Raw genomic sequence first — 12,682 nt, 5'->3', positions numbered from 1 at the left:
CCTCAGCAGCCTCGTGCCTGAAGGAGTGGGCAGGCTCCAGCTGAGGGCCGTTAGGGCCAATTAGGACCGTCAGAGGGCGTTCGTCGCCCTTAGAGCCGGCGCGAGGCAGCGGCGCCTCCCGGCGGCCCGGTCAGCTGCCGCCGGCCCCCTGCCGGCCGCCCCCCGGCGAGGGGCTCTTCTCGCGGCTGAGCTCCGGCTTTGTGCGGGCCTTGGAGGAGAAGCGGAGCCCCCTGAACCGGGGCTGGGGACCGAGGGCACTGCGGCCGTTCACCCTCAGCCGGCAGGGCCGGCGCCCCACAGGTGTGCCTGCACCAAGAAACACCCTTCCCTTTCCAGCCCGCACCAAAAAAAAAAATAAGCAGCACCTTAGTGGAACTAGAAGAAACCCCGTATTTAGACTGGCCCGTGTTGGAAGCCAGTAGCTGTCCGAGTTTCACCCCACGGTCCACTTCTGGCGACGTGTCCGCCTGCCTTCGGTGTATTTGGTCTGCTTGGCTCAAAGCTGGAGTGTGAGAAACTGCCAGGGAGCGTGAGAGAGTGCAAGATACCTACTGTAGAATGGGAAAATAAGCCATTTACGTCATCATGCATCATCACTTTATTTCAATTTTGCTTCATTCCAAAAATAATTAAGGGACATCATAACCAGCAGTAGGCACATCAGGGGGTTTTGCAGTTTGAGTCTCTGAAAAAGGCCAGGTCTCTCGTGCCAGGCGCCGGACAAGCACAGTCAGAAAGAGCCTCTGGTCTCAGCAACTCTTGGGTGAGCTTCTTGGGTGAAATTCACTTCACGGGGAATTTCTCATAAACATTCAGGGCCCCAGTCTGACTCAGTACACGTTGCAGTCAGTATTAAAACTGTGAGTAGATTAAAAGGAATGAGGATAGGATAAATGGGCAGGCTTCTAAACATTCCCTCCCTCCCTCCCCCAGAAGAACATTAGAAAAGATGTATCAAGCAAGAAGAAACATCCTTTCCCTTTTACCGATGGGAAACTGAAGCAGGAGAAGACTAAGTCACTTGTCCAAAGTTACTATGGCAATCTGTGGTAGCACCAAAGAAACTGTATTGCTCCATCGCCCTAGTCCAGTACCTTAACTGTTCACTGTCTGCCTCTGTCCTCACCTGACCCAACGCAACCAGAAGCGTCATGGAAAGTATGGCTGAAATACTCTAGCATAGGAGGGATTCAGCACGGTAGCCCCTATGAGCTTACGAGCAGTTTGAGTCAGTTCTGATTGCTGCAGTCTACGATTTCCTTAGCCTACCAAACCAGAACCACTCCCAGCTCAGCAAAGCAATCAAGATCATGCTAAAGAGTTTAAAGCATTAAAAACCACAGGATCAGGTCTTTGGAAATACAGCAAGTGTCTCATCAGTTCAAGTCCTGCTTTGGACTGCAGTCAGGATCGGATGCGGCACTGAATTGTCCGCTCTGGATATCACAAACCACATGACCTTGGTACAGCATCACCCAAGGGGGAGGAGGGTCTTCAGTCTTGTGATGTTAATCACTGTTGTAGGGGCTTCTTGAAGAAGGTACCCAGGTGTCTGCATTCTGATGTAGATCTCGGGAGGTGCTCCGGGCTTCAGCGGTCATTCTCCGAAACTTCTGCAGGTAGACAATGATGAAGATAACCAAGATACCCTGGAGGAAAAGGAGGATGAAGAGACACAGCTGAGAGAGGAGAGCCAGGCTGCAGTACCAGTACTGGCATGTGGAGATGATCTCGTCTTCTGTCAGATAGGCAATGACCCGGTCCTGCAGGTGAGCTGGGGAGGTGCATCTCACATCCCTGTATAAGGTCCTGTTCTGCTGCCACTGGAGCCAGGAACGCAAGTAGAGGATGTCACAGTCGCATTCCCAAGGGTTGCCCTGCAGGTAGACTACCTGGAGGCTCTTTAGGTTGTCAAAGAGCCCATTGGGAATAGAGGTGAGCCTGTTGTAACCAAGGTGGATAATTTCAGCAGAAGGGCGGAAAGCAACTGGTAGTTTTTCTACAGTTAGGCCTTTTGACGTGCAGTCGATAATGTTGGTGGCACACTTGCATGGCACAGGGCATATGGGTATCACGAGTGGGAGGAAGCCAAGGAGGGACAAGAAGATAATTGCACTCTTCATCTTCACCTGCGAACACTCCCCTGATGAGACTGGATGAGGTGGAGACCAGGCAAGTAGACACCACACACTCTAGGACTGACACCACAGCCCAGGTCTTTTGTTCGTTTGTTCTGAGGATGAGTTTCTCAAGTTGGGTGAATTTGGTGTCCTTCACCGGAGATGCGAGAGCTCTGAAAAGAACAGAGTTAAAAGAGGTGTGCAAATTCTTGGTCTCTCATTACAGGAGACAGAACAATCCTCGTCTTCCAACCCTGGATTTGAGGAGGGATATTAACAGGTGGCTACCAGGAGGCTTAGCTGCAGCCATCAAATTTATTTTCACTAGTCCTCAGAAGTGTACAAGAGCTGCTTGTATTTTCAGCATTACTGGAGGCGCATTAGTAGGGTAGCCAAGAAAATTTATGTCAAGGAATCAAAAATTAGAGTATGAAACTGCTCATGCCTTATCATAGCTCTGAATTACATCTGTAAGCAAAGCTTTGTTCATGCAAACTGCAAAAGGAGATTCAGAAATAAATTTACTGTTACAAGTAAAAAGCAGAAAGGATGCTGACCACCGAGGGTGGAGGTCAGTGGAGTTTTCCATGCTAGTCATTGCTCTAGCGGGTGAATAATCTCCTTCTGGAGCTGTGACTGTGCTGGGAGACATGGGTCAATGAGCTGTCTTTGTATTGCAGTCTCCTGCCACTGCTGAACGCATGAACCGCTCTAACTTCTTTAGGAGAACAACTACACATACCTGCAACAAGGCAGTGCTTTTCTGTGCAGTATGTCAACCAAATCAAAAGAAAAAAGAAAAAGAACAGAAGGTAGCTTTGTTGACTTACCAGAGTAGTACAATCCTTGCTTTCTTGCTGGCTTTACAACACAAGAGGAAGGTCTTAAGGCAGTCAAGCTAGTGCAAGAGTGTTTGCAGCTGCATAGCTGAGTTCCCGGATAATCCCCTTGCAGCTGGCTGGCAAGATAAGGGTCAGGCTCATCCCAGGGACACCTCCCACATGAGGCCTTCCTGCAAGTTTGCTGCATGTCACCGGAAGCCGAGGCTGCATTAAGCAAGTCTTCCACGAAATGGGAGCTGACACTGCTCGCAGGAACATGTTTGCTGGGAAAGATGCTGACAGTACCGGCAACTGTGATTCTGGGCCCACATGCTTAGTCCAACAGAAACACTGCAAAGTCTCAATTGCAAAGTAGTAACTCAAAAAGCATTTCAACCTGGAAGGTGATGTTACTGGTTTGTACCGCATTCCCTGAGCACTGTGGCCTTTGGTTTCCCATCTCATCAGGAAGACTATATTTGGCAGAGTGGTGAGACCTAGCACTTTGCAGTGTGCTGACGCTAAGGCTTCCCTTGAAGCAGTGACACAAATCTACTCCTAATTAGCAGTGGAAGATCTGCTGAAAGAAATGGACTCCCAGTGACCACACTGGTGTCAATGGTTGAGCCAAGGAGAAAGATCCTCCAGGCACTTGCATCCTTTCATGATTGCTATCGGGGTAAAATACAACTCTTGGCATTTCACCATCTACATCAAAATAAACTAGTTAGATTCACAGGAAGGATGACAGATTGGGGAAGATAGTGCTCCCAGGGACTGCTCTTTCAATAGCCAAGTGAGTCGGCAGCTCTCGATGAGTGTAGCTTGCAGTTACTGAGAAAGACTGACCACATCCTTTATTCAGAAGTTGCATTACACAAATCCTTGAACAGGTAAGTCCAAGGGTCAAAACTACATTCAGGTAGAATCTTGGCTTCTCACAGCCATTGCGCCTTCAGACATTTCTCTGTCATCAGCCTGACTCTAGGCATTGGCTATGCTCCTTAGGATAAGGCCATCAGAACTACATTGCAAAACTGTTGCCCTATAGGGCCCAACTCTGCATTACCTTGTATTGTGCACATTGTACAGAGCAGAAATTACGAACGCCCTGAATGTGTTGATGTTAAGATAATTTAGGTTGTAAACAACAGCAGAATTTGGCCCTAACCAAGGGAAAATCTCTGATGCTTTAAACAAAACAATTAAGCTTTAAATTTCTAGTAAGTTGGAGCAGATCCTTCCAGTTGTTTCACTGTGGCAGGCAAGCAGAGTGGGAAAGAGATCTTAGGCTAACAAACCAACCCAGTTTTTCCTGCAGGGCCTGCTTTCCACTTGGGAGCAGCTCGACTACCACCAGGGTAAGTTTGCTCAGCAAGCTTACCTCGTCTCATGCATTTGGTGCTACGTTTATTCACAGGCAGGTGTTCAGGCCAGGTGTGGCATGGAGCTGATCTAGAGCCAGACCCATTCTGGCTCTGCATGCAGCAATGCTCCTTTGGCTACTTACAAAATGGATTTCCTGGGACTGAATCCTGCCAAGCTGCCCATTGCTGATTTAGACACCGCTCCTGGGTGGAAGCTTAAAGATAGAAGAACTTCAAGATCATCTTGTCTAGCTTCTGACATAAACAGGCCAGAAATCCCATGCAGGAAGCTCTGCTTGGAGCCTGCTCTGACAGCATTAGATAAAAGGAGAAACAGCGTCAGTTTTGCTCTCTCCTGCCCATAATGTACCACCAATGCTGCTCACGGGGACTGAAAATTGAATAGAAAGAGGTGGTTTTTTTGAATGTATTTATTTCACTGATCAATTCAGGTAGTAAACATTAATAATAACAATAACAATAATCATTTAATAAAATGGATATGTTTTAAAAGGTTTCATTTTTCTTTGTTCACAATGAAAAAATGTTCAAACAGAAATTTACAAAAAAATATATATTATAATAACCCAACAGATGGACAGGAAACAAAGAGCCTAGGAATGGAGCAGGGGATGAGGAAGTTGCATGGCAGGAGCAAGCCAGCATTAAAGCACAGCGGAGTTTGTGAGGAGGAGCAGGGAACGCCATCGCAGAGCACGAAGAGTGCGACCCCCTCCTTCTCTGGGGGGAGGCATGCGGGGAGGCAGCAAGGACTGCACGGGCAGGACCAGCACAGCAGTGGCACATAAGGAGTTCATGCCACAGCTCCCTCCCCAGTCAGGCACAAGGTCTGAGAAGTTGTACCGACAGCCCCAGCTGCAGCCTGGGAAGCTCTGCGGAGTGGAACACCACCCCTGCAGCACTCACTCAGCAGGGCAAAGCTTGGCAGAGGCACGGGAATGTGCCTGGGGGTGCAGGGGTCGCATACGAGGCTGTGGAGGGTTGTATGAGGGGAGGCGTTAAATTACTTTCCTATCCACACTTCTCACTGCCAGAGCCAAATGGCCAAGCTACTTTTGTTCAGGAGTCTCTTCTCTGCTTACTGTGCAGCTCAATGCAGCAGTACAAAACACTCCTCCTTTAATAAACAGATGCCACCTTCCAGGACAGAGTCTGAATCCCTGGTGCCCCCCAAAGTCAGTCTCTAATCCCTTTCCAGGCAGCCCCCAAACTCTGGTGCTCTGGGCAGGGAACCTCCCACATGGGCATGTGATTCCAGCAGTATCACTGCCCCTCTGTAGAAGCGGTCTCTGGTGCCTCACTCCTGTGCATTTTTACTAAGTGCAACTTGAACCATCTTCGCCAGCTGGTAGCGGAAGGCTTCAGCTCTCTGTAGGGGACAGACTTGTGACTATCGACTTGATGTAGGAGCCATGTGCACTGAGCTGATGGAGACTTCCTCACCCAGAGGGACAGGGGCACATTCACCCTCAGCAATCCTGCCTGCCTGTGACCAGAGTACCCTGTGCTATAACCAGCACCCAGCACTTCTGCACACAGCCCAGGATAAAAGCTGTCAGCTTCTTCTATGTCCATGCTAAAGGGTAAAGGTCTCCTTTATCTTCTAGTAATGAATGTGTTCAAAAGAGGAACACGTCTAGCTGGATGGGGCTCATCTGCAACAGAGCGTCCTCTTCACAGACAAGACTAAAGTAAGAAAATAGGGGACAGGTACTGCAAGGTGTTTCCTGTTATGCTAGCACGGATAAAGCTGAGAACTCAGCGGTCCTCCTGCTTCGGACAGCAGCAAACCAGCTCCAGAAAACCTGGAGGAAGCTCCTGTTTCAGTCTACTCCGCTGCTCAATTAAGCACATTGCACAAAGAAAGGTTGTATTTCCTCCTTAAGCACCTTGGTCCTGCATGTTACTGAAGACAAGCTGAACCCTTACCCTCTCCTAGGCTGGCACTGCCACTGTCACTTATGAGCCCAATACAGGGGTGAATGAAAGAAAGAAAACATTGTTGGACTCTGCCCTTGCCCAGCTTGCACATTTCTGCCAAGGGGCTTCCACCCTTTGTCCTTCCATACCGTGCCAAGGTCTCTCTCCGGCCCCTGCAGCCCATGTTCTGGCTAAGCAGAGGCTCTGTACAGTGAATAACTGGAACCAGCCAACCTACTCACCATCCGGACAAGCCCTGATCAGGACTCTAAAGCCCCATGGGGGAAATCAGACAAACGCAGTGCCTAATAAAAGAATTTGGGGCCTGGCTATTCCTGGCCAACACGGTGCTTCCTACCCAGGGAGATCTACTGGGGAGAGACAGAGATGGAGAAGCAGATACAAAGGGGGAAAGGGGACAGAGGAATCAGGCCGGGAGCCAGAGGAGCAGAAGGGCCCAGCCCATGGCAGCACTCCCTGAAGTCGAAGGGAAAAGCCAAGTGTCTCTCCCTCCAACAGCCCTGACTCCCTACAAGCGTGGCAGTGTTGCTGGTGAGGCCTGCCCTGTCAGGCACATCACACTTCAGGGCTCTGCTCTGGCTGGACTAAAGTTAAAAATACTGCAGGAAGCAATAACAGGACAGAAGCTGCTGCCCAAAGAGTGCTCTTATCTTTGCCCAGCAGATCCACCAGCCTTCCCAGCACTGAGACAGGAAGAGCCTCGGACCAGGGAGGGGGAGAATGGCTGAGTCCCAGAGGAAGGGCAGGGGAGCAAGTGCCAAGTCTGCCCTATGCAGTGACACTCCTGCATCTGCCACGGTGACCCGACACCTGCCTGGGACAGGTGGCTTGTACATCTCTGGTACAAGCCTACAAAAACTGCCCCTTTCCCCAGGAGAAGCTCAGAGTCAGCAATGCGCTTGTGGGACCACAAAGCCTGGGAGGGTAGGGCACAGCTCTGTATTTGGGGTTGGATTTCAGCCCTAGGGTTTCTACCCCCCTCCAAAGCAGTCCTGGCCAAGCACTCTGGATGCCATGGTGTTTTTCAGAGCAGACACTGGAGACGTATTGCAGCTGGATGATGAGAGCTAAACCATGAGATAACCTCACCCAGCTACTGCAGGGCTCTGGGGTTCCTCTACCAACACCTCTGGCCTGCCATGAGAGGAAACCATGGCTTGGAAGGTGCTTACTCCCATCCCGTCCTCCTTGCAGTCAATAGTCAACAACTCATCCTCTCTGTCAGAAGGACATAACTGAGAGCAGTAGAAGCTGTTTTCTTCTAACCGACCTCAAAAGACTCAGTCCCTTGCTGCTCAGTGCAAAGATCCTGGAGTTTCTTGATAGGAAAAACAAAACCAACCAACTAAACAAAAAACCCCAGAAAAACCCAGGCAGAAAACCAGGCAACCATCAGGACCCCTGATCAGGTCAGTGCACAGAGAAACACCCCTCTCTGGGCCAGAGCTGGCCCCAGGCTGAGGAGCCCAAGCAGCGCAGGTCAAACTCACCGGAGGGTACGGCTGCCTTTACAATGCTTGTGCTGGCCCCAGACAAGGGGAACACGGAGGGGAGCACAACACCTCAGTTGGGAGTAAACATTTACGTGCATTGACACAGATAGTCTTCAAGTTCGTACACCAGAGAAACCAGGACTTTAAATACCAGAGCATTCCCAAACAAGAAATTAGTACATGGGAAAGGGAGATCTTTTTCTTTTCCTTTTTTCTTTTTTAGGATGCCTTAGAGACTTCCCAGGCTATTTTTTTTTAAAAAAAAAAAAAAGAAAAAAGAAAGAAAAATTATTAAAAAAGAAATACACATCAGTAAACTGTTAAGTGAACAGCTTCCTCCACAATCCAGCTGACTGCAAAGCCAGCATTGCTGCTAATAAATTAGAGGGTGCGGGTGCAGCTCTTGCCCACAAGTCTCTACACAACGGGAAACCTTTTCTAAACATCCACAGCTCTTGCCAGGCCTCAGATGGTCACTGGGAGATTCCCTCTGCCCTCCGAGTACCTGTCTCTCACTGATCCTGCATCTGTTGCTGCATCTTCTGCAGCATCTCTTGCATCCGCCGTAACTGCATGAGACAGAGAAGAAATAGTCAAAAAGGGATCTGTTGTGGCCAGGAGCTGGTGATCTGCACTGGGGGCAGTCCCTTGGAGCTGACAAAGGGATCCCTCAGGGAGCATTAACTCCCGCCTCAGCACAGAGGCATCTATCTCCGGGGTGGAATGGAGCCACATTTCCCTGACAGAGGAAGCCACAGCTTTCACACCCTGTCCTCCACCCCAGGAGCCCCTGATGGTGGAAGCCAGGAGTGGGAAGCCCCAGGACAGCCTCTATGGGACAATCCTGAAGAAACTCCTCAGATTCCAGCTCCAGCACCAAGGAGGCCCAGGCAGAAATGGGTCTCACCTCCTCATCCTTCATTTTGATCAGCTTCTCTGTCTCAGTGTCCGGTGTTGGGAGAGGCAGGATAGGAATTGGGCTTTCTATCCTGTTGTCCTGAGTCAGCTTGCTAGACAGATGGAGAGAGGAAAGAAATGCAGTCAGGCAAGGTTCAGGCTGGCTGGCTTTGGTGTCACCAGGCGATGGCTATCACTCACGATGGCAAACCTCCCAGCAATGCAGCAGCATGCACCCAGCCATGTGGAGGGGCTGCGGAGCAATCTAGCCCAGAGGTGTGGGATGCACTCAGATGCAGAATGAGACCAAAGCCAATAAAAGTTTTCAAAACAGAAGCTTGTGGGTAGCTAACAGAGAAAACCCAAACCAGGCTTACACTGAGAGCAAACACAGAAAGGGCTGATGTTTCTGACCTCCTTTTGTAACTGCATTGGCAAGCTTAGCAGAGACATTTACAGACGATTTATCTGGTCTCCTTTGGATCACCTGTGCATGTGCCTACACTATATACACAACATCAACACAAACTATCAGCATCCCTAAGGCACCACATGCTCACCACAGTCCTTTTTTTTTCTAGGAAGGTAAAACCAGGGGAGCAGTTTAATCACTGCAAGTCTGATAACAAAGCCGGCCCTCACATTCAGGAGGTGGGAGACAAGAGACACAACAGGCACGGCACAGCAGCATTGCGATGAGGGCTGGGGGTGCACAGAAGTGCAGGCAGGAGACAGAGGCAGGAGGTGACTTTCTTCCAAAAATCAGAGGAGCTCTCCATAGGTGAGGAGGGGGTGGTAGTGGCCTAAGACTCCTGGGCTGAAACTGGGAATTCAAGATGCCACTTGCAGACATTCACCACTTGGAGTCACTGTTGTCTCATTATTGGGTCAATTCCAGCCCTGGAGCTTGGGATCTCCCAAAACGTCTCTCTAGCAAAGAACCCTTATCCCACTGCTATAAATGGCCACGCTCTGGTTTTCCGAGACTCGTTCACTGGCAAGGAACTAGCCATGGCGTGAGGAATGGTACCAAACTTAAGCTTTCCTTATGCTGAGCAATTGCTTTTTCATCATGCTCTTCTTTTAATAGATACATAGCCTACCTAAATAGCAGCTGTGACACTTCTCACAGATCTCTAGCATTTAACATAGCTATTTTGGGACTCTCTATTCTCACTGTTGAAAAAGACAGGCTCGTCTGCTATGCAAAAGTACTGAGATACACTCTGTGTGAACAGGATGTGCCAACCTGCACGTTTGCACACATGTAGTAGGACTGTTCCTTGGTGAAGCACAACCATTTCTACTCTGCAACGTGGCAGCACAGAGCTACTTGGCCAGTTCAGTCAGGAAGTGAAGGGGATGGTTTACAACAGATGAGCCAAGACCTATTTAAACCTAAAATTTGTCACCAGTATTTCAGTCATGGAAGGGAGAAGGAAAAAAAGATGTTTCAAATGAGAAGCCCACAAGCGTTCACTCTTCCATTTTCTGATCATTGTGACTAAAACCACAGAGAATCAAATGCAATGGGAAGACAATGCAGAGAAATCTTTGGAGATGTGTTAAGAGTCTTGCTAATTGCCTGGGCTCTGTCGTCTGAGAAACAGCAGCATCCCAAGGGTCACGCTGTCATTTGGACAGAACTGCAGACTGCAGAACGCCTTCCTCCTTGGCAATGCACACAGCTATCACCCGCCAGAGAGATGGTTTATTCCCAGTTTCATTAGACTGGATGTATTTCACCCAGTGCTAGGAACAGCTCTTCAAAAGAGTCTCCAGGCCCATTTCCTAAGATCTGCATGGAGAATCCTCAGACAGGAACATGGATTCTCAGAAGCATCCCCCTGATGGGTTCAGGCTGTGGGAGACATGCTTGGATTTGCTATTTTACTTCCCAGTGCCATTCCCCAGGCTGCAGCCCAGCATGTCCCCAGCAGACCCCCAGCCTCCTGATTGACAAGCCATTCTGAGAGCAACCCCGGCTCTGCAGAGAGTGAGACACCCCTGCCACCTCCAGCTGAAGTGGTGGGGACCCACCTGGTCATTTGCTGGATGCACTGAGCTCGGTAGTTCTCATAGTGGACATCGCAAGTAACGTCCTTCAGGTCGTGCATGTGTGTCCGAATCAGCATGTTCCGCAGCTTCACAAAGTCACAGTGTGCCTGGTTTTCCACTGCGGAAGCAACAACAGGGGAGAGTGCTTGGATGCCACACCTCACCAGCCGTCTCTCTCCCGTGAGAGCCCACTCTCACCTCCCGGCACCCAGGCTGGACTAAAACTTCCCCAGAGCTCCTTCCTCATCCTCCCTCCACTCTCCCCCGCCACTGCTTGGGGCTCTCCCCCTGGCCCTGGCACAGGCTTCGATGATGCTCCGCGCTTCTCAACACCGAGACCAACCTGCTGAAGTCACTGTGTTCCCAGGACTTTTTCTGGGTAACGGGATTAATTAAGTACATACAGCAGAGCCCTGTAAGATGCTGCTGCTCCCAGGTACATGGGATGCCATTGTTATAACCACAGTGAGAGCAGCCAGTGCTGGGGGCAAATTGCTCATCTCCTCAGAACTTAGGCCTGATTGAAAGGCCCCTGTAGGCAAAATCAGTCCCTGAGGGGCAAAGCCATGAGCAGGCAATGGTGTCGGAGAGCTGAAAGAGCTGCTGTTACCACAGGGAGCCAGGCCCTAGGCACTGCTGCGGGACTCTGCAGGGAAGCGCTGTGCTCAGTAGCAGTGTGCTTGCCATAGTGATCTCCATTTACCTCTCCACAGGGCTGGGGGAAGCTGGCTGCATCAGGCCCAGGGTTTCACGAAGTTGATCCCACTGCCAAATGCCAGCACCCCAACAGGCACAGCCCCCCCTGGAGCCAGCGAGAGAGCAGAGCCAGCAGCTGGGCCGCCCAAGCAGCCAGCACCAGCCCACGTGTGCACACACAAACTTGGAGGATCTAAAACTGCAAGACCTTAAAGCAATGCGCCAGCATGGGGGAGTCAGCAACAGCAGCAAAAGCCATTCCAGGATTATTCTGCCTATGGGCTTTATGAAATTTCTCCCTTTAGAAAGGAAGATAGAGACAAACACATTGTGCATCAGTACAGCCTCCAGCCTGACAACTCCAGCACACACAGGAGTGGCAGCAGAGAAAGAGGGAGTGCAGGAGGGTTTACAATTCCGTTTGGCTGAGGGCAAAGGCTTCTCCCCAGAAACAAAATTGACAACACCCAGCCTCTCCACTTAATAAGAAGCCACGTCCTAGTGCATTAAAGTGCAGGCATTCTTCCATTCACACTGGAGCCTCTCTTCTTCACTCTGTCATGGCTTCAGAGGCAGGGTGATTGCTACATCCCCAGTAACAGACCTCCTGGGCCAGTCCCAGTGCCTCTGTCTCTACCGTATCTTGTCCCCTGCCACGTGCCAAAGGTGGCACAGTCAGTCATGGCTGTGCAGAAGTGAGCTCCCCACTGCCATCCCTGTTGCAAGTGCCCACCTGTCCTTCCCCCATCCCTGCCTGCCCCTTGCTCACAGTGCCAGCTCCCAGGCACCACGCTTACCTTCCACAATGCCCCAGGGGTAGAGCCGTCCACGGACTCGCTGGCCTTTCGCCTCCACCACAGTGTTACTGCCGATGACAGCAAAGGGAGCGCTCTCCTGGAATGAGAGGCATCGCTGAGCCCAGCTCAGCCCCGGGCTGCCCATGGATTCCTCCTCCAAGGGCCAAGCTCAAGCAGAGGTGAACAGGCGGAGGAAGGTGCTGGTAGGAAAGGCACAGGGATATCCACACATGCCACAGCGTAGGACACCACAACACAGTTGCAGATAAAAGCCTAAGGCCCTGGGATCTGCAGGCAGCCTAACTCCCAGCCTGACCTTCTCAGCTGTCCTGAGGGAAGCTGTGTCTCTGCAGGTGCCTGCATCCCTTCTTTGAGGGGAAACTACAAGAAAGCCAGAGCAGAGAGGCTGGAACACCAAGTAAGTGGGACAACGTAGGCCAAGAGCTTGTCCAGGCAGGGAGGTACAGGCTG

The 12,682-nt window shown here is 50.6% G+C and overlaps 2 protein-coding genes across 4 annotated transcripts in view; both read right to left on the bottom strand.

The window, feature by feature from the left end:
* Positions 1 to 1,026: 1,026 nt before the first annotated feature.
* On the bottom strand, positions 1,027 to 2,347 carry GP1BB (glycoprotein Ib platelet subunit beta). Its single transcript, XM_009811188.2, has one exon. It carries the CDS (start codon positions 2,121 to 2,123, stop codon positions 1,509 to 1,511), a length of 615 nt encoding a protein of 204 aa, XP_009809490.1. The 5' UTR covers positions 2,124 to 2,347; the 3' UTR covers positions 1,027 to 1,508.
* Positions 2,348 to 8,200: 5,853 nt separating this feature from the next.
* Positions 8,201 to 12,682, bottom strand: part of SEPTIN5 (septin 5) — a 56,634-nt gene continuing 52,152 nt past the window's right edge. For all 3 annotated transcript variants that reach the window (XM_059827667.1, XM_009811189.2, XM_059827668.1), the window contains exons 8-11: positions 12,212 to 12,308; positions 10,701 to 10,836; positions 8,671 to 8,773; positions 8,201 to 8,332 (exon numbers count right to left, since the gene is read on the bottom strand). In XM_059827667.1, coding sequence (XP_059683650.1) covers positions 8,276 to 8,332; positions 8,671 to 8,773; positions 10,701 to 10,836; positions 12,212 to 12,308 — 393 coding nt within the window. In that variant the 3' untranslated portion in view covers positions 8,201 to 8,275. The remainder of the gene's footprint in view (positions 8,333 to 8,670; positions 8,774 to 10,700; positions 10,837 to 12,211; positions 12,309 to 12,682) is intronic.

Source organism: Gavia stellata, chromosome 21, assembly GCF_030936135.1.
Source record: "Gavia stellata isolate bGavSte3 chromosome 21, bGavSte3.hap2, whole genome shotgun sequence".
Lineage (NCBI taxonomy): Eukaryota > Metazoa > Chordata > Aves > Gaviiformes > Gaviidae > Gavia > Gavia stellata.
Note: the sequence above shows the minus strand (reverse complement) of the source record. Positions and strands in the feature narration are given on the sequence as shown.

Bases quoted from the DNA above. Each gene is read 5' to 3' on its own strand.
- GP1BB (XM_009811188.2), bottom strand. From the start codon at position 2,123: ATGAAGAGTGCAATTATCTTCTTGTCCCTCCTTGGCTTCCTCCCACTC.